Source organism: Canis lupus, chromosome 10 (genome assembly GCF_011100685.1).
Source record: "Canis lupus familiaris isolate Mischka breed German Shepherd chromosome 10, alternate assembly UU_Cfam_GSD_1.0, whole genome shotgun sequence".
NCBI classification, from domain to species: Eukaryota; Metazoa; Chordata; class Mammalia; order Carnivora; family Canidae; genus Canis; species Canis lupus.
Window position 1 is genome coordinate 69729672 of NC_049231.1, and position 21029 is coordinate 69750700.

General features: G+C 54.7%; 1 protein-coding gene and 1 long non-coding RNA gene across 2 annotated transcripts in view; one reads left to right on the top strand and one right to left on the bottom strand.

The window, feature by feature from the left end:
• Positions 1 to 2529: 2529 nt before the first annotated feature.
• Positions 2530 to 3989, bottom strand: LOC119873710. The gene is made up of 3 exons (XR_005366231.1): positions 3722 to 3989; positions 3106 to 3195; positions 2530 to 2771 (listed from the first exon to the last, which is right to left on the bottom strand). It is a non-coding gene; the product is annotated as an uncharacterized LOC119873710 (long non-coding RNA).
• The window catches only part of ANXA4 (annexin A4), a 33936-nt gene continuing 16785 nt past the window's right edge, over positions 3879 to 21029 (top strand). The window contains 6 exon segments of the mRNA NM_001003039.2: positions 3879 to 3934; positions 12169 to 12256; positions 16388 to 16482; positions 18151 to 18264; positions 18782 to 18872; positions 19953 to 20032. Coding sequence (NP_001003039.2) covers positions 3932 to 3934; positions 12169 to 12256; positions 16388 to 16482; positions 18151 to 18264; positions 18782 to 18872; positions 19953 to 20032 — 471 coding nt within the window. The 5' untranslated portion in view covers positions 3879 to 3931.

The following is a 21029-nucleotide window of genomic DNA, read 5'->3' on the forward strand; positions in this document are numbered from 1 at the left end:
ATTGGGTAGGAAGAGATCCGTCCGGAAGATTCTTAGCGGGCCGCCTTGCCGGTTTGTCGGCCTCCCCTTAGCGCTCTGCCTTTGAGGAAGTGTCTCAAAATGCTTATTTCTGGGGGATCCTCGGGGGGCTCAGCAATCTAGCGCCACCTTCGGCCCAGGGCACGATCCTGGAGATCCAGGATCGAGTCCCACATCGGGCTCCCTGCATGGAGCCTGCTTCTCCCTCTGCCTGGGTCTCTGCCTCTCTCTGTGTCTCTCGAATAAATAAATTTTAAAAACCCAGCTAAACAACAAAATGCTTATTTCTTCCAGACTCAAACCCCATCCGGGCAACAACCTTCCTTTACTTTTAGAAGGATCTAAGTTCCAAGGACAAAGGGGTGCATTCACTTCCCGATTCCACAGGGTTTGGAAAGCCCTTCAAAGCCAGCGCCTTGGGCGGGGCCCCGGGCACACCCTCCGCAACCCCGCGGAGGACTGTATATGTGTCAGGCTGTGGGGTGTAAACTGAAACCGAGGGCCAGGGACAGCCGGGGAGGGACTCCGTCACGTGTGATCTCCGGGGGAGACGCGGAGAGCGGCGCCTCCAGGACCGCAGATCCCTCGGTAAGGGCCCCGCTGCGCCGCCTGGGCCTGGGGCGACCTGGTGACGGAGTGGAGGCCACCTGGGCCGTGGGCTGGCGGGGGCTGGCAGGGGCCGTCCGCGTCCCAGGCACTGGCGGGGGCTCCACCTGCCCCCCGCGAGCAGCGCCCCGGGAGGACGCCTGGCCCCCGCACTCTAGGTGGGTCAGGCCCCGGGGTGGCGCTTGGGACAGGCTCCCCCCCCCTTGGCACACACCCCCGATTGCCGACACCTGCAGCTGAAGCCGTGCGGGGACTTGGAGGACGGGCCCTGCGGCAGCTGACTCCAGACCAGGGCGGGCGTGGCCGTCGTGGAATCAGAGCAGGGGGTGACCCTGGGCCGGGCCGGGCCACCGTCTCCTGGGGGCTGCGCCCGATGGCCCGTCCAGGTGTCGCCTGTGGCGCAACCCTGCTTCAAACCCGCTCGTCCCTTCGGGGCCGCCCCCAGGTCAGGGGCGGGTCCTTCTCCCTGAAATGAATTTGCGTGGCTTTGTTTGGAGGGCGCTTCGCTGATTTCACTAGTCTGATGCTCAGGAAACCATCTAATTTGCCTATTTTCCAAATTCCGGGAGAGTGGGGAGGAACCCGGCACGCTGCTGCCTGCACGGCAGCCGCTCAAGTAGTGCTCGGGATTGGACGGCCTTGATCCATCCGTGTGTCTGCTGTGAGGACGGTGGAAACCCGGTGCTGGGGGCGCCCGGGGGCTCCCCGGGACAGCATCTGCCTTTGGCCCAGGCCATGACCCTGCGTCCTGGGTTGAGTCCCGCATCGGGCGCCCTGCAGGGAGCCTGCTTCTCCCCCTGCCTGGGGGTCTCCACCTCTCTCTCTGGGTCTCTCAGGAATAAATAAAATCTTAAAAAAATAATTTTCAGGAGCCCTATTGTGAACCCCAGTTGTAGAGTCCAGATCCCATAAAGCAGGTGCAGCTTCCTATCCATAGACTGGGTAACCCTTGGATTTTGGGGGGCATCACTAACACATGGCCCCCTCTCTCCGTGGTGAAGAGCCCCGGAGCATTTAAGGTAATTCGAGCCGCAGGCCCAAGCCCGAGTGGGTTTGCCCTTTTCCTAAAGCCGTGGCACGGTTACTCATTATTTTGCCCCACCTGCAAGTGGCCAAGAAGCTTCTACAAGCCCGGCACAAAGTCTGGGTCACTGTGATCCCGGCGACGTCGTTCGGTCTGTGGGCTGGTAGGCCGGCCTCCAGACAGGAGCATGGACGGACCAAGGGAGCGGGGCCCAGGAGGGGCCCCCAGAAAGAGTCCCGGCTCCTCGGGCTGCAGGGCAACGTGGAAGGACCTTGAGGTCGAGCTCCCGGAAGAAGGGCCCGGCATTCTTTGGGAGCCCACGGTCTAAGAAGAGGCCTGGGGCGATCCCACAGCGGGGGGTGGTCTGAGGAACCCCTTCCCTCCGTGCTGGGAGCGACTCGCCCCTCAGCAGGTGCCAGACACCGCGCCAGGAAGCGTGAGTGTGGGGTAACGTTACATGTTAATACCCAATGGAAGAATCAAGGGGTAGCATTTCCAGCATTCATGTCTAGAATTTTTTTTTTTAAGATTTAATTTATTTTCTCATGAGATACACAGAGAGAGGGGCAGAGACCCAGGCAGAGGGAGAAGCAGGCTCCTGCAGGGAGCCCGATGCGGGACTCGATCCCAGGACCCTGGGGTCACGCCCTGAGCCAAATGCAGATGCTCAACCGCTGAGCCCCCCGGGTGTCCCCATTTCTAGAATCTACTCAGAAACTCATTTGGTGCTGGTAAGTAACGACTACCCGACAGCTGTCTCTCGATCAGTGGACTTAGGCGGCGGGCTGTCCCGTCTGGTAAATGTACCCCGTGTTCACGCAGGATACATTTTTTCCCCTTTAGTAAGTTATTTCTAGCTCATTGAATAATGACGCTCAGTATTTCCAGAAGGTTTTGCTCAAGCATTTTTTTCTACTTCTTGATGTGGTCAAAGGATTGGCAGTATTTCTACTAAAGGCCGGCTTTTTGGGGGGAGGAGTTTTCCTTCCCGGCCTCCTTACGTGTTGTCATCCGCAGCGGCTCCCCCGTATCCAGGGTGTGTGTTCCAGGAACCCCGACGGGTGCCCGGAACCGCAGGTGGCCTGGAACGGCGCACGAGCTGCTTTGTCCCGTACAGACGTACCTGTGGGAAAGTCTGATTGGTGAACTAGTAGGAGATTAACAACAAGAACAAATAATAAGTCTAAGGATATTCTGTAATAAAAGTCATAAAAATGGGGTCTCCCTCTCTCGAGACCCCTTGTGATGCTGTAGTCTTCCTTCTTATGACGATGAGGGAGGGTAATGGGGTGCCACGTGGCGGAGTGAGCTGGGGGACGTGGGCGTTGGGAGCAGCTTTAGTCTCCTTTGACCTGGTGTCAGGAGGAGGACCACCTGCTTCGGGATCGCAGTTGACCGAGACCACAGATGATGGAGGGTCACCACATTCCAAAGCGATGGAGAAACCAATGTCTTACCTTAGTCATTCTAGAATTTTCCTTCCTCGAGTGGAAAGCACAGTGAAGGGAGACTTTGCTCCGCAGAGCGCATCCGCAGGCTCCGTCCGACTGCCAGGGAAGGTGGCGCCCCTGAGCCCTCCCAGGACGGGGCTGGGCCCAGAGCGAGTGGCCGCTGCATCTCCGGGAGCCCGGCTCTCGGCTCCCCACGCATCGGGCCACGGGGAGCAGCCCTTGGGGCTCAGTGGTGGCCCGGCCAGCGCGTGGACACCAGGCGGGCTCGGCGGGAGGGGCCCTGAGGCTGCTGCGGGCTGCCCTGGCTCCGGATGCTCCTTGGGACACCAGGGAGCCCACGGAAGGTGCGGGACGGGAGCGGGCCCCGCGGGACCGGGTGCCCCCCGAGGCCGGCCGCCGCCAGCCCAGAGCCCCGGCCGAGACGCCCGCACACCGGACCGAGCAGCCTCGCTGCGGGGACAGAGCGGGGGCCGAGCGCGCAGCGGCTGGGGGTGGCCGGGCGGTGGCCGGGCCGCGGAGCCCACGCCGTCCCTCCCTGGGGCCTCGGCCTCCTGTCCCCTCGGGGGACGCGCGTCTGCAGAGCAGCGGGGACGGTGTCCGCGGCAGCCTCCCTGTTACCCACCTGGCCTCGGTGCCTTCGGCGATCCATGGGGCTGGCCTGCGGGGACGGCGCTGGCTTTCCCTGGTGACCCACCTTTGAGCAAACCGCAAGTCGCCGTGGTCAGCGATTTTAGCGACACATCGCTCATCGCGGAAACCGCCCCTCTGCTTTTTTCACAGAGCAGCTTCTGGACTGCGACTGTGACCGGGACGTGGAGCCCGCGGAGCCGCCATGGTAAGTGCGGGGGCACCTGGCCCACCTGCTGCCCCGCCGAGGGTGCAGGGCGCCTCCCCACCTGCCGCCCCGCCGAGGGTGCAGGGCGCCTCCCCACCTGCCGCCCCGCCGAGGGTGCAGGGCGCCTCCCCACCTGCCGCCCCGCCGAGGGTGCAGGGCGCCTCCCCACCTGCCGCCCCGCCGAGGGTGCAGGGCGCCTCCCCACCTGCCGCCCGCCGAGGGTGCAGGGCGCCTCCCCACCTGCCGCCCCGCCGAGGGTGCAGGGCGCCTCCCCACCTGCCGCCCCGCCGAGGGTGCAGGATGTGTACTCAGGGCCAGTGGACCTTGCAGAGCGCTGTTTCCTCAATAGAGAGGAGAGAGGAGGGAAGTGAAAAGGGCCTGCCTGCCTCCCTCTCTCCCTCCCTCACTTCCTAACTTTCTTTCAGTCAACCACCGTTTTAATTTCTTCCCAGGACAGGAAGTCACTTGACCCTGAAAATTTACTCAAAAGCAGAACCCTTTGAATCCTTCTTCCAACATCCTGAGATACAAAAAGGAGTCGTAGTTTTCTCATCCCAGGAGCTCCTGTGTGTTCACTGTACAAACTGCAGGCACATGAAAAGGAAAAACGAAAAATCCCCCAGGCCCACCTGCAGGACACAAGTCCACCCACACCTTGGTGCGACACCACCGCAGGCTCATGGGGAGGGGTGCGGGTCAGCGGGCAGGCTCGCCACCTGCCTCCTGTTTGGGGCGTGAGCGGCCCCTCGGGCTGCACTAGCGGATCTTTGGGGCGGGCTGGGAGTTGGAGCCTGGAGAGTTTCACAGAGTCCGGTCTTGAGCGGAAGCTGCGCCTCCTCCAGCTCTCCCCGCGGGTGGCCGTCTCCTCCCCTCCTCCCGCCCAAATAAGGTATCTGGACACACAGGTGATCCTGACCCCCGGCCCCTGGAAGGAGTAGTAGACATACGGAGATCCCGCCAGCTCTAACTGGCCTCCTCTAGGAACGGGGAGGACAATGACTAATATACCCTTAACATCGTTTTACCTTAGACATTCTAGAATTTTCTTCATCATCCATGACAGTCAAAACCTCACTCATCTCTGCCCTAAATCTCCGTGCTTTGTTTTACAATTCGTTTCTTCTTGATTCTCCCTGGACACAGAACATTTATTCAGAAATGTCTACAGGGTCCCAACCTTGTGCCAGATGTGGTACTTGGCCCTGGGGACTCCAAATTAATGGGACAGTCTTCCTGCCTGCAGCAAGCTCACATAGGAAGCCTATGGCCCAGGGACCCTTTACTGTGCTGTCCACTCGAGGAAGGTGACCTCAGTTGCTCTCATCTTTCCTCCTAGTACCTGTTTCTCCATCATCACTGATATTTGTTGGACAGATAAAGGACATTTTTATTTTTTTATTCTTATTTTTTTTTAAAGGACGTTTTTAAAGGTTAGGAAAAACACACAATAGTCGCAATATTGTAATTCCCAATTGTTTTCCATCATTTTATTTTATTTATTTTATTTTTTTTAAGTTTTATTTATTTGTTTGAGAGACCGAGTGAGAGAGAGCATGAGCAGGGGGCAAGGGGGAGTAGAGGGAGAGAGAGCAGCAGACTCCCCACTGAGCAGGGAGCCCGAAGCAGGGCTTAATCCCAGGACCCTGGGACCATGACGTGGGCCAAAGGCAGATGCTCAACCACTGAGCCACCCAGGTGCCCTCCCACTATTTAGATCTTTTTTTTTTTTTTAAGATTTATTTATTTATTTATGACAGACACACACAGAGAGAGAGGCAGAGACACAGGCATAGGGAGAACCAGGCTCCACGCACGGACCCTGATGCGGGACTCGATCCTGGATCTCCAGGATCACACCCTAGGCCCCAGGTGGCGCTAAACCGCTGGGCCACCTGGGCTGCCCACTTTTTAGATCTTTTTAAAATTTTAATTTGGGATCCCTGGGTGGCACAGCGGTTTGGCGCCTGCCTTTGGCCCAGGGCGCAATCCTGGAGACCCGGGATCGAATCCCACGTCGGGCTCCCGGTGCATGGAGCCTGCTTCTCCCTCTGCCTGTGTCTCTGCCTCTCTCTCTCTCTCTCTCTGTGACTATCATAAATTAAAAAAAAAAAAATTTATTTTAACTTCAACTTGCCAACATGTAGCATAACACCCATGTGTTTCTTCTTTTCTACCCATTTCATGATTGGATTATTTGTTCTTTGGGTGTAGAGTTTGGTAAGTTCTTTATAGGTCTTGGACACCAGCCCTTTCTCTGATGTGTCGTTTGCAAATATCTTCTCCCATCCTGTCGGTTGTCTTTCAGTTTTGGTGACTGTTTCCTTTGCTGTGCAGATGCTTTTTATCTTGATGAAGTCCCAGTAGTTCATTATTGCCTTTGTTTCCCTTGCCTTTGGTATGTGTCTTGCCAGAAGTTGCTGTGGCCGAGGTCACAAAGGCTGTGGCCTGTGTTGTCCTTTAGGATTTTTTGTTTGTTCCTTTGGTTGGTTGGTTTTTTGTTTTCTAGGATTTTGATGGATTTCTGTCTCACATTTAGGTCTTTCATCCATGTTGAGTGTAGCTTTGAGGGTGGTGTGAGGAAGTGGCCCAGTTTCATTCTTCTGCGTGTGGCTGTTCAGTGTTCCCAGCACAGTTGAAGAGACTGTTTCTTCCAGTGGATCTTCTTTCCTGCTTTGTCAAAGATTAGTTGACTACAGAGTTGAGGGTCCATTTCTGGATTTTTCTATTCTGTTCCACTGATCTCTATGTCTGTTTTTGTGCCAGCAGCCAGCGTTCTGATTGTTATTACCGTAGATGAGTTTTGCCTGTTCCGGAACATCCTATCAACGGAGCCATAGAGTATATGGTCTTCTGCGTCTGGCTTTTTTCCCACCGAGCATTACGTTTTCGGCACTCCGTCCGCGTTGCCGTATCAGCTGTTTGTTTCCTCATGCCCTTTGATTGCTGATTGGTATTTACTGGGGAGTGTCATCAAAAAGATGTGACCAGTGACTGGCCAGGGAGCTGGACCGGGGCCGCCGGAGGCTCCTCACCCCCGCCCCCGTCTTTGGAGGATCTGCTTACCGAGGCTACAGCCTTGAGATGGCCATGCGGTGTTGAAGACAGCTGCACCGTGAACGTGACTGAGCCCGCTCAGGGCCTCTTTATAACCTGAAGATCTCGGGGCCGAGTCCAGGGATCGATTTGTCTTGCTGCTGCGTAAGACAAGCCTTGTGTCTAAGTTCCCTTTGCCGTTGTTAAAGCCGCTGCCAACCTCCCTTCAGCCTCTCCCTGCCCCCGGCCCAGGGGGGCGGTTTCGGGCGACCCGGGAAAGCTCCTGAGGGCTTGTGGACCTACCGTGTTCTAGTCTATCCTAGTCCAACTTCTGACATTTATTACCTTCCTGATTATTTTAATAACTGGATAATATTTCATCGATTATGATCCAACACCTTGTCTAGCCATTCGCTTTCGTTATTCTTTCCTGCATCCTCCCTGTTTCCTTTGTCTGCTGCTGCCACACGAAGCCTTCCTGGTACAGGATCCCTCGCTGTGCCAGGACGGATAATGGTACACTATGCCCTGGAATTTGATCAATACGCTTACCGTAGGGCTAACGGGAACAAGTTTCCTGAGCTTATCTTTTTCCTGGAAGAGAGAGTCACTGAGAATGTTCATTGATAAGCTGAAACATCTTTGCAAATGCCTCCATCGATATTTCTTGTTAGATATTAATTTTAATCCCACAATGGCATCCCTCAGCAATGCAGGTTGTGTTAAAGGTCAATGCAGTGTTTGGGAACCATCCAAAATTTTGCAGTAGAGCTCAAAAGAATGCCGTGAAACATTTCACCCGGAAAGCTGTCTCATAGTGGAACCAGTGGCTGAGTTAGGCCAGGTTGGAGTTTTGACAGCACGTCACCCAGTTGCTGTTGATGCACAGTGGAAGAAAAGAATTTAGGTACCTGTATTAACTTCCTAGGGCTGCCGTAACAAAGTCTCACAAACTGGGTGGCTTAAAATAATAGGAATTTGTCTAATAGTTCGGGAGGCCAGAAATCCCAAATCAAGATGTTGGCGGGGCCAAGATCCCTCTGAAACCTGTAGGTGACACTTCCCTGCCTCTTTCTAGCTTCTGGTGGTTTGCTGGCAGTCTTAGGCATTCTTTGGCCTGCGGCTTCTTAACCCCAATCCCTGCCTTCAGGGTCATGTCCTGTTCTTCCTGTGTGTCTGTGTCTTCATGTGCTGTCTTCTTAGCAGGCCACCAACCATATTGGATTAGGGGATCCCCTTCTCCAGAATGATCTCATCTTAATGTAATTAATTACATCTGCCGTGACCCCCTTTCCCAATGAGGGTATATTCTCAGGTGCTGGGGGTTAGGACTTCAACGTGTCTTTTTGGGGGTTACACTTGACCTCTAACAGTACCCAATGGTTTCTACCTCCTTCTGTCAGGTGTATAGAGGGTGGTCTCCAAGTGCTAGATGCTGACCGCATCCAGGAGGTGAAAGCCTGGGCTTTTGGCAAACCAGGCCCACACTGTCTGGTACCCCAAGCCTTTGGATGGGCTTGATGTGGGCCCCAGTGAGCAAGGTCCATCTCACTAGAGAACTTCCCTGAGGACATAAAAATCCTCTGTTCCTTTAGATGGTCCGCATTATATCCTTGGATGAAATTAAAACACCAGAGAGCCTTAGATCTATTCTACGTTGTTTTTTCCACCTGTACAAACTCTGTCTTCTGGATTTTGCTTTGACGTTACCCCATAGGCTTACATTAAGAGGCATTATCAGTGGGACGCCTGGGAGGCTCAGCGGTTGAGCCTCTGCCTTTGGCCCAGGCCATGATCCTGGAGGCCCGGGATCGAGTCCCGCATCAGGCTCCCTGCATGGAGCCTGCTTCTCCCTCTGCCTGTGTCTCTGCCTCTCTCCCTGTGGCCCTCATGAATAAATAAATAAAATCTTGAAAAAATACCCCCCTTTTTTTAAAGAGACATTATCAGAAATAGACAAAAGAATTTCACTCTCCTATTTATTGTGGAGATGTTGGAATCATACTTGATGATGATGATGGTGATAGCCACTGAGTGTGAATGTCTGTTTCAGTGTTTAATATTTGCTGGATTCTGTGCTAAACGCTTTGCTATCTTATTCTGCTTCATTATTACAACAACTCTGTGAGTTGATATCATTATTTTCAAAGTACAAGTGGGAAAAAGGAAGATCAGACAACCCAGCTAGGAAGGGTTGAAGCCAGGATTCAAGGCTGGGTCTGTGGCACTCCAACGTCTGTGTTCCCCCCACGAAGCTTTGCTACCTCTCCCTGGAGCCCGCTGTGTCTGCTTCACAAAGACCCACAGATGAAATTTCCCTCAATGTTAGAATTCCCTTCACAGTGATTGTGACCCCAAGAGTGATGTAACAGTGACAAAACTCTCTCCATGAATATTAGATTTTACTAGATCCTGAGCACAAGGCTACGGGTTCATTTCACCCAAGGCTGACCTAAGATGTAAAACCCTTCCCCCCTTGCAGGAACACATATCCTCTCGCTCTATTTCCTCCCATCACCAGAACATCCTACCACCATTCACCAAAAAAGGCCATTATCAGAAAAGTCATGAGAAACAGTCACCTACTCTGTGACCTGTGCCCTAAATGCAGCCTCGGCTGTCTCTGCCTTCCCTCAGCTTGTGAGCTCCTAGCATCCTAAAAGCACCGGCTGTGAGCAGAGGAAGGTCTGCAGCTTGGTCTGAATTCCGTTGACATCCTGGTACCGAGCAGATCACTTAGACCCTTCCCCGTGTGCAGTCTAACACCACGTTGGCAGACGCCAGACAAATTAACTACGTGAAAGGAGACGATGCAGAACAATTCTCGTGCCGGTTGTGACTAATTAGGTCATTTTTAAAGATAAGAGAACAGAATTCAGAATATTAGAGCTAAAAGGCTCTAATCATGCTTATTAGGGTCAGATACAGAGGGAAGATGTATTTAAAACCAAAGCTGGTGGGGTGTCTGGATGGCTCAGTTGGTTAGGCGTCCTGACTTTTTTTTTTTTTTTTAAGATTTTATTTATTTATTCATGAGAGATGCAGAGAGAGAGGCAGAGACACAGGCGGAGGGAGAAGCAGGCTCCCAGCCTTGAATCCTGGCTTCAACCCTTCCTAGCTGGGTTGTCTGTAGGGGGGTCTCCTTTTTCCCACGTGTACTTTGAAAATCGAGAAAATCGAGAAGCCCGATGTGGGACTTGATTCCAGGACCCCGGGCTCATGCCCTGAGCTGAAGGCAGGCGCTCAACCGCTGAGCCCCCAGGTGCCTCTGACTCTTGGTTTCAGCTCAGATCAGGATCTCAGGGTTGTGAGATCGAGACCCGCATCAGGCTCCGAGCTGGAGCATGGAGACTGCTTAGGATTCCGGTGATGCTCGTCGTCACCTCTGTCGTCTAGGTGCCTCTCTTCTCCTCCCACCACTTTCCCTGTTCCCCTTTGCCCACTCAGTCAGGCGTCCTTCTCCTCCATTCCACTGCAAGGGGCCTCGTCAGGGTCACCGGGAACTTCCGTGCTGCCGAATGTGACCATCCCTTCAGTGTCCTTCTCTTCCACTACTCTTGGCCGGCACTGACCGCTCCCTCCTTCCTCAGCCCCCGGACAACATGCCATCCTGGTTTTCCTTTTACTTCAAGGACTGATCTTTCTCGATCATCCTTTCTAGGGTCCTCTCTACTACCAGAGAGGCCCAGGCTTATCCTAGGACCCCTGTTCTTGAAATCACGTTCCCCCTAGGTCATGTCACCCAGTACCATCCACATGTTGATGTGTCGACTTGACCTCTACTTATATTTTATAACCAGCTGTCCTTTTGACAACTCCACTTGGGTGTTTAATGGACATCCCAAGCTTAACATTTTGAAAATAGAACTTCTAAACCTCACTCCCCATTGTGCCCCCACCCCACCACATCTGGTAGCTCTTCTCCAGTTTTCCCCATCTGGGTAAATGACACCGCTCTTCGCCTGGCTGCTCAGGGAAAAGCTTCACACTTGGTTACAAGAACCAGAGTTACACTTGGTTCTTTTCTTTCCTTACCTCCCATCCATCAGTCCATCAGCAAGTTCGGTCACCTTTGCTTCAAAACATGCCCTGACTCTGCCTGTTTCTTTGTTTCAGCTCTTTTACCCTCTTCTAGCATTATATCCATGGGGCTTGATCCAGATTCTCATCTGGTCCCTGCTTCTCCCTTCAGCAGCCTGAGAGATCTTTTTAATATGTAAATCAGATCACCCCCCTCATCCCCTTGCTTAAAACCTGCCGGGTGGCTTCCCAATGCACTTAGGACAGACTTAGAAACCCCTTACCCCAGTGAGGGCTGTCTTGCTCTAGCCTCAGCCCACCCCTCTGATTCTCTTTCATCCTTTTTCACTTTTGAAAATTCTATGGAAAAGTGTAAATACCTAAGAAAGTAGACTGAATATCAAAAAGAACCCCGGTGTGCCTACTGATAATTATTAACCTATGGTCAGTCCTGTTTCTTCTTTATCTCCAACTTCCCCCCACCTGTGTTATTTTGAAGCAAATTCTGGAATCTTATCCTCTTTAACCCTGTAAACCCTGGATTTTGCGGATTACAACCCCTGTACTGTGGGTTGACATTTTCCTCTCCCTTCTATTTTCTGTAAATTGGTATTTGGCTCTAGGGGCTTGATTGGATTCAGGTTTGATTTGTTCCTTTCTTGGGACAGGGGGTGCAGGTGAGATGACTGCACAGGTGATAGTGGAACTTCCCTTACTACTGTCCTCCTTGCCCACCTCCAACTGGGGCCACACTGGCCTCCGTCCTGTCCTGCTTCTCGCATACAAGCTAGGCCCAGCCTCAGGGCCTTTGCCTTGGCTCTTTCCTCTGCCTGTAATCCCGCCACCACCACCACCCCACCCTGCAACCCCCTATCCTTGCATGGCCACCTGCTTCATGTCATTCAGATCTCAGCCTACATGTTGCTGCTCAGAGCAGCCCCTGCAGGACCTCTCTATTGGCGCCCTAGCACTTCCCACCGTTGGACACCATTTATGTATTCATTTGTTGGCTTGTTGATTGTCTCCCTCCTCCTGCACTAGAGCCTCAGCTCCATGGGAGCAAGAACCTCATCTCTCATGCTCACTGTGGTATCTAGAATAGTCTGCTGTAGCCCCAGCAGCAGCTGTGGGCTGAAAGGGATGATGACGCCGCTCACTTACATCTTCCTCTGTGTGCTCAGGCAGCCAAGGGAGGCACCGTCAAACCAGCGTCAGGATTCAGTGCCACCGAGGATGCACAGACCCTGAGGAAGGCCATGAAGGGGCTTGGTGAGTGTCCCAGCGGAGGTGAATGCTCCCTGATGTGTTGTGCGTCACAGAGTCACACAGAGGGTGTTGTGTCCACTGGCAAAAAATGAGTAGGTCTCTAAGAAAATACAGTGGGAACAAACTGGCTTTTGAGACAAATTAGATGAGAGGATATTAATCACTTTTTTTACAGAAATAACATTTAATGCACTCATTCTGGATTTCCTCATTTAAATCTGTTTTTTGTTTAAAACTCTGTTTTGCAAAAAAAAAAAAACTCTGTTTTGCATGAGGACATTACGAATCTACATATAAAACTTGAGCAATGTACCTGTTTTCCAGCTGGTGCAGTGTGTATATGTATAGTGCCATAGGGTTTATTTTTTATTTATTTTTAATTTTTATTTATTTATTTATGATAGTCACACACAGAGAGAGAGAGAGGCAGAGACACAGGCAGAGGGAGAAGCAGGCTCCATGCACCAGGAGCACGACGTGGGATTCGATCCCGGGTCTCCAGGATCGCGCCCTGGGCCAAAGGCAGGCGCTAAACCGCTGCACCACCCAGGGATCCCTGCCATAGGGCTTACAAAGCACTTTCACAAATATTATTTCGATGGGTGCGTAACATGACAGCCCAGTAATGCAGTGAAAGCAGCGACTGCTTTTGTTATTATCAGCGCATTTCATGGAATGTGAAGCTGAGACCCAGAGAAGTGAAGTCGCATAGTAAGTGGAACTGAGCCAGGGGTCACACTTGGCAGGCAGGGCCTCCTGTAGGCATGCGGGCACACTGCAGGCTGCCCTGGATTATTCTCTTGCCTGTGTAGACGTTTACCCAGAGAAGTGCCCTTGGTTCATAGCTGCTATTTATAATTTCCTTGAGATGTGGCTTAAAACATTTGATCTTGAAGGCTTATTTCCCAATTTTTCTCCCCTCCGAGAGCTCATTTTACTTAGCCCCAGTGTTATTAGCAGCAGATATGACCAGAACAATAACAGGCAAAAGCTTGTTGTACTGCTGAGAAGCTGAGATTTAGGCAGGTTGGCGAACTTGCCCAACATCCCAGAGCCAGTAGACGTTAGAGTCAGGAGCTAGGCAATTCCAGGCAGCCAGACCGAGGCAGTCTGACTCCAGAGCTGGAGTTTAAGTCCCTATGCTCTCCTGCTGCCCCGCTCTGAACAGAACATTGTTCTGAATCTAGACAGCCTTCTCCTCATTTTTCCCTCTTTCATGAATAAGATGGAAAATGTGGTTGGCCCACTCTTTTTTCCCCGTTCTCCTGCTTCTTTGGTATACAGCAAGAACACCGTAATTCAGGGTGTGGACCACACGGCATTCAGAATTCTCAAAATAAAAGTCAGGAGACGTTTGACAGCCAATGCTTGTCAGTGTCTGCTGTGTGGAGACCCGTCAGTGGGAGGTAGATAGTTGGGAGACAAGGATTACAACACCCACTTCACGGAGGCCGTGGGTGCTGGATGGGCATGGCGTGAGCGGAGATGACTGTAATAATGTGACAACAGCTGTCATAATATGATGGTGACAGGAGGGGCACAAATAAGGTACCATTAGGTTCAGAGAGGAGATCATATTTAATTTGGGGACATCAGGCAAAACTTCTCAGAGACTGTAGAATTTGAGATGAGCCTTGCGAGATAGGTTGTTGCAACAGAGATAAGAGAGAATGTGTTTCAGCTGAATGGAGTCGCATGAGCAAAGGCATGGGATGAGTGCGAGTATTGTCCCAATTTCCGGGTCGGTGGAGGCCTAGGGGAGTCACAGAAAATACATGGAAATGTGGCTTGCCCCAGGAGGTTGTTGGAAAACAGTTGTCAGCTGGTCCAGAGGGCGGTCCTGAGGTTGCCGCTGAGAAGGCCCCCTGGAGAATCACAGATGTGGGGAGGCGGCCCAAAGCCCTTGGCCAGGAAACCAGCGCCACAATCAACATCCTAGGCAGTGGCCAGAGGGGCGTACAAACCACTAGACCGAGAGTGAAGGAGGTCGGGAGGAAGGAGTGCAGTACATTGGAGCAAGTACCATCATTCCAGAGCGAGGTCTGTGAAATCTGGCTGCCTGAGTTCCTTTCCTGTGCGTATTTACAACAGCACACAGGATCTCGCAGAAAGTCTCCAATGCCAGACTGCTGCTCCTGTAGAAGTCCAGCAGATGGGGGCGGGGGGACATTCCTGAGCCTGAGGGCGGGGGACACTCGGGAGTTTTACTTTTTAGGAAAATTAATCTAGCAAGAGTTTGGAAAGACCAATTAGGAGATAAGAATACCAATTACCAGACTTTACATTTGTCTAAGCCCCTAAAGTCCTGAATCTGAGTAGCAGTGGTAGGAATCAAAGAGGAGAAACACGCAAAAAAGATTTTAGAGTTAGATTTTTGTATGCCTTGGCAGGAAATTTGAATGTAGAGGATGAGTGAGGGTAAAAAAAAAAAAAAAAAAAAAAAAAAAAAAAAAAAAAAAAATCAAAGCTATGTTGAGGATTCAGATTTGACTAACTGAAAGGATGGTGCCTTTTATAGAAATAGGGGTGAGCAAAAGATGGACCTCCCCCCACTCAGAGTTCTGAAGGAGAACAGGAAGTTTGTATATAATAGAGACCTGTTTTGTTTTGTTTTGTTTAAAGATTTTATTTATTCATAAGAGACGCAGAGAGAGAGGCAGAGACACAGGCAGAGGGAGAAGCAGGCTCCATGCAGGGAGCCCAATTCGGGACTCGATCCCAGGACCCCTGGTCACGGGGGATCCCGGGGTCACGCCCTGAGCTGAAGACAGGTGCTGAGCCACTGAGCCTCCCAGGCATACCTCCACTTTTTTCCTAATATGACAGAGAGTAGAGCCCTAAGATACGTAAACACAGTCCTATAGCTTCCTCCCCACAGCCCACACTTTTCTGGATCTCTAATCTTGCGAAGAATACCTATGGTAAATCTATATTTTTTCATTTCTCCCTGAAATCTCCCAGCAGAATCTTTTCCGTAGTCCCACACAATTCCCCATACAGGTTAAACAGTGAGGAAGCGGAAAACTCACCAAACATACATGGACGTCCAGCTGTTAGTAAGACAAGGGACCGATTCTGAAAAATCAGAATAAAGCCGTCCCGGTAAAAGTTGCTGCAAGAAGCCTGCAAACAAAATTCAGAACGTTTACGATTTGTAATTCTCACGAAGTTTTGGTAGGATATTGCACAGTGGGAATTTTTTTTTAGCAGTTCTAAGAAGGGAACCACTGAGGTCGGGGAAGAGCCTGGAAATGAAAAGCCACACCTACGGATCTGAAAGCTCAGGGCAGGCAGTGAGCAGCCCACCAGAACCCTAAAAAAAATAAATAAAATAAAACCCTGCAAGCGCTGGGTGAAGGGGGTGCAGGGCACTAGGTACACTAGTGATGAGCGCTCGGTGACGTACAGAATTGTTGAATCCCTATGTTGTACACCTGAAACCAGCACGGTGCTGTTTGGTAATTAAAGTGAAATTAAGGGGGGGAAACCCCTGCAAGAGGCTGAGTGAATCAAGAGTCCAAATGGTTTCAAGACTCAGAGGAAATTTTAACAAACTTAGAAATGAGGAGGGGGGCATCTGGGGGGCTCAGTTGGTTAAGCATCTGACTTCAGCTCAGGTTGTGATCTTGGGGTCCAGGGATCGAGTCCCACTTCGGATCTCTGCACTCAGCCGGGAGTCTGCGTCTCCCTCTCTCTCTCAAATACATAAATAAAATCCTTTTTTAAAAAATGAGAGAAAAAGCAAGAACACAAGACAGAGGAGAACCAGAAGACATGCCAAGAACTGCAGGGGGGACCGAGGGCCTGACCCGGTCAGCAGTTGGCGCCCGTTCAGCGAGTGCGGGCACCCTGAGGGAATCCGGGGAGGCCGCGGGTCCGGAGGTCGCGATGCAGGAGGACGCCAGCGCTCACACTCACACGAGGTAGCTTCTCTGTTCAGTGGCGAACAGGTGATTGAAAGGAGAGGCCGAGACTCAAATCGCGTGTCTGGTTCCTGAAAAAATAGACGAACCTACCGAACCAGAACCTCTTTTCTTAAAAAGTGTGTGTTTGGGTAGCGCTGGCGTCCCTGGGGGAACCCCTTTGCTCGCTCCTCCCCAGATCACCTCACCCGCTGTCCCCGCTCCCCACCAGGCACCGACGAAGATGCCATCATCGGCGTCCTTGCCCACCGCAACACGGCCCAGCGCCAGGAGATCAGGACGGCCTACAAGAGCACCATCGGCAGGGTAGGCTGCGGCCCCTGCGGCCCCCCAGGACCTCCCGGGGCAGGGAGGCCGGGCCCCTCCCCGTCTCGATTCCTGCAGTGGCCCTGTGTTCGCGAGAGCGGATCCTTGCCTTGTTTAAAGATGTTCTTTGGGGGAAAAAACCTAAAATGATGTCAGCAGCTTCCGTCCGCTGCCCTTGGGCAGGAGTGACTTCTGGGGGCTCTTGCTGTCTTCCCACTCGGCCCCTCGCGGGGACTCGGTTGCTCAGCGGACTCCGCCGCCACCCTTGGGAGCACCTCCCCTGATCCTGGTCGGGCTTAGGCCACCGCGGACGACGAAGCGGTGCTTAGACCTTGTTTGTTTTAAAAAGGCTCTCCTGGGCCTGAGAGTCCCTGCTGACCCTTCCGCACACGCCCACCTGTAGCGTATATTCATTCCTCTGATGATCCTCAGCCGAGGGGCACCCTCTCAAGTTCCCGAGCGGGGCCTGGGTGTTTGTGAACACGCGGTCGATTTGTCAGCTCAGCTGACGTGTTCAGAAAGGGAGCCTCTTTCAAACTCGGCTTTCGGCGCTCACTTAGCAGGACCGTTGCACCCAAACTTCCCTCGTCACTGCGGACCCACCTGTGTGATTGGCAGGAAGCCTTTTTTACCGAGGCAGGGCTGTCAAGGGGTGATTGAGGTCTCGGAGACCTTTCGGCTTGTGCGACCGCAGCTGCTCTCGAAGGCTAAGCGGTGGCGGTGGCGGGGACAGGGTGGCGGGCTGCTCACCGGCGCGTCTGCGGGCCAGCTGTGGCGGGGACCCGGCAGGGAAAGGGATTCTTCGCAGCTCAGACTGTCTTTTGGGCATTTGAAACTCCCCTCCGTCCCACAGACACTTAATGAGCACAAACCGGTGTGAACACGCATGGGATAGATGAACTGGAATATTCAGCCTCAGAACTAAGCTAATCTGACGGCCGTTTGGCACGATGCCCAACGTTAGCGGACTGAGCACTAAGTAGTTTGTTCACCTGTTCGGTGTCTGTGGATTTGGCCTAGAAATCTGCACAAGAGATGAAACACGGGGCTGTCAGTCAGGTTTTTGAGAATCGGAGATCTGACTTGAACAGTATCTCAGCTTCTTACTTTAGTTGATCAATTTTTTAAAAAGATTTTATTTATTTATTCATGAGAGACAGAGAGAGGCAGAGACCCAGGCTGAGGGAGAAGCAGGCTCCATGCAGGGAGCCCGATGCGGGACTCGATCCCAAGACCCCGGGGTCATGGCCTGACTGAAGGCAGATGCCGGACTGACTGAGCCCCCCGGGGCCCTTTGCAAAGCTCTTCAACGCCTGCTTACGGGGGATGCTCGGCTCCTCAAATCTGCCTCTGCGTTGTTTGCGGTGACACGCGGGTTTGGCCGAAGCACAGGAAGAAAGGCTGGTGTCGCAGAGCCGTAGGGCGAAGGGCCTCATAAAGGCCTCTTAGCATAAGGGTAGGCACGCGGATGCGGCAGGGAGCCTTTGCAGACCTCCGCGGTGCGGCTGCGGCTGCGGGAGAGGGACCCCGGGAGGAGGCAGGGGCGACTCAGAGTCACCAGCAGGGGAGCTGGGACCGTGCAGGCCTCGCGGCCGGTCCCCGGGCCCCCCCAAGGGCCGCTGGTTGCCGTGAGCCTGGCGGGTGAACGGCCCCCGGCTCGCTCCGCAGGACCTGATGGACGACCTGAAGTCGGAGCTGAGCGGCAACTTCGAGCGGGTGATCGTGGGGATGATGACGCCCACCGTGCTGTACGACGTGCAGGAGCTGCGCAGGGCCATGAAGGTACGCGCCCGCCTGCCCTGCAGCGCCCGGGCCCGCTCCTCCCCGGGTCCAGCCCCACGGCCTCCCGGCGCCGTCGCGGCCTTGGAGAGGTGAAGCCTCGCGGCTGCCGAGGCAGGGGCTCCCAGCTGGCGGAGGGGGTTCTCGGCCAGCGCCTGCCCGTCCTGAATCCCTGTCAGCGAGCAGCCTCGTGCCAGGCGAAGAGGTGCTGGTCTTTGCCAGGAGGTTCAAAGCCTGGGGGAGGTCGAGGAGAGTCGCCCCGGCCCCCGTCGCGGGCAGACGCGGGGCACAGCCTGGCGCAGCAACCGTCCGGCAGAAACGGCCCAGAGGGGTTGCGGTCACTAGACAGCGTCGTGGTGAAGCACCCTGCAGTTTGGGCGGGACAATTAAGATGGGCAAATCCTGGTGCTAGAACCCCGTGGGTTGTCTTTACGCCCCGTGGGTTCTGGGCCGGAGGCCTAGGTCCGCGCTCAGCACGCAGACGGGCTCCTAACCCGCTGTCTCCCGGCCTGGCGTTCAGGGAGCTGGCACGGATGAGGGCTGCCTCATCGAGATCCTGGCCTCGCGGACGCCCGAGGAGCTCCGGCGCATAAACCAGACCTACCAGCTCCGTATGTAGCCCCCAGTGGCCCCGTTGGGCTTTCCTTGTGATTTGAGAAGTACTCGCGGGGGCTGGTGCCCACCGATTCAGCCGTCCTCATGGAGACCCTGACCACGGGGGATCCCCAGCTTCAGGCTGTGCTTTCAGGCGGGTCCCCGTCTAGGGAAGTGACAGTCCCGTGGCTTCTCAGGACCTTTCTGGTGAAGATGCCACTGCCCCGGAGCCCCCCGGTGTAGCATTACTATTATTCTGGAGGTTGGAGGGTTGTTCCTTACGATCAGACAGGTGTGTTGAAAAGGGGGGGCACCAGCGAGCCTTAACCGTCCCAGGGGCTGGCCCGGAGGGGCTTCTGGGCCCACCTCTTACCTCCAGACTGGCCTGTATCCCCTCCAGGCATCTCAGAAAGATGGACATTTGCTCCCCTCTTAAAAATCTCCAGAGGATGAAGCCCACCTAGGAAGAGCCTTTAAAATACACCTTTTTGCCCTACGAATGCGATTTAAAAAAAAAAAATTGCACAAAGGTTTAGATCCTACAAAGCTTATTTGGTATTGTTGACGTCGCTACAAACATCCACCAGTGGCAGGTTGGCCAACCAACGCGGCACCTCCGCACGCTGGAGCGTGTGTCGGCATCGGAGCGTCCATTGAAGGATATTATCAGATTCCATGAAATGGGTTACGGAGGAGGAGGAGTTCTGTGGGGTTTTTCCCTCCTTTGTGTTATTTATGTGTTTTTCCCTTAGTTTTCCATAGCAAGTGTGTACTGCTCTGTAGAAGGAGAACAAGATAGTGGGGGCTGGGTCAGTGCTCAGAGCAGGAGGCCCTAAGCCGGGCTCTTGGCTCAAGGTTTTCTGTCCCCGGGGGCGTGAGGCTTGGGGCTTCTCTGGGGAGCCCCCCCGGCCCTTGGCCCTGACAGCCCCCTCCCAGGGCCCGACCCCGGGCACCCACTGCTCCGCTTGCCTGTCCTCGGCCCGTCGGCGCCCCCACCCCGCCGCCCTGTGCCACCAGCCGGGCCCGGGCCGCGGGAAGGTTGGGGTGCGGGGCCGGCGGCCTCGGGGGGCTGACGGGCGCCCTCGCTCTGTCCCCAGAGTACGGCCGGAGCCTCGAGGACGACATTCGCTCCGACACGTCCTTCATGTTCCAGAGGGTGCTGGTGTCGCTGTCGGCCGTGAGTCCTCCCGCGGGGCCCTCTCCCCTCCCTCCCTCCCGCCTTCCCAGGCCCGGGCTCCTCAGGGACGTGACAGGTGCCGGGGCCCCTGCCCAGGGCTTCCCACGCTCCCCAGGGAGGGGGGCAGGCACCGGGCTCCTGTCATCAAGGCGGGGACACTGCCGGGGGCCGGGGACAGGCTCGGGCCGAGAGCGCGGCGGCGGACACCGAGCAGGGCTTCTCGAGCGAGGCGCCCACGGCGCGGGGGCCTGGGGGTGTGGGCCTCGGGGCAGGGGAGCCGGTGGGCACCCGGCAGGGGGACCGGGTGCTGCCAGGAGCAGGGGGCAGGACGCCCTGGGACGCGGGGGCCGGGTGGGGACCACCAAGGCTCTGGGAGCCCCGCAGTGAGCGGCATTTCCGGGCGTCCTGGGACCGCACCGTGCAGGTGGCCTGGCCTGGAGGTGACCTCGGGATTCCGGGTGACCCAGGGCAGGGGCGCCGGAGGCAGCAGACGCGGCTCCTCCCCTCCTCCTTCCTGGGGGGGGCGCTTCCCCGAGTGGCCCCCCAGAGCAGCTCATCTCCTGACGTGCCTGTCCCAGTGCTGCTGCTCTTCCAACAGAGGACGACCCAGGGCGCCCTCCAGCCCCCCGCAGCCCCCCCACTCCTCGCAGCGCCCGCCCGCTTCTCCTGTTTTGCCCACTTTGCTCTTCGCCTCCCAGACTTAGCATCCGGCGGGCCCGGCCTGGAGCCCAGGGGCCGGAGGCCGCGTGGCAACAAACCTCAGCCGGCAGAGCGGAGGGGAGGCCTAGCATCCCTCCACGGCCTGGGCCCTGGGTCTCTCCTTTTCCCAGCCCCCATTTGGCAGAGTCTATCAGTGCGGGTTTGCCAGCTGGGAAGGCCTTCGTCCGAGGGACGGGGTGGGTGACAGCAGTCAGCAGGCCGTGGTCGCGCTCCTTCCCCGTCCGCTGGAGCCACTGGCTCCGGTTAGAGCCGCGGGAATAACACAGGCACATTCGAA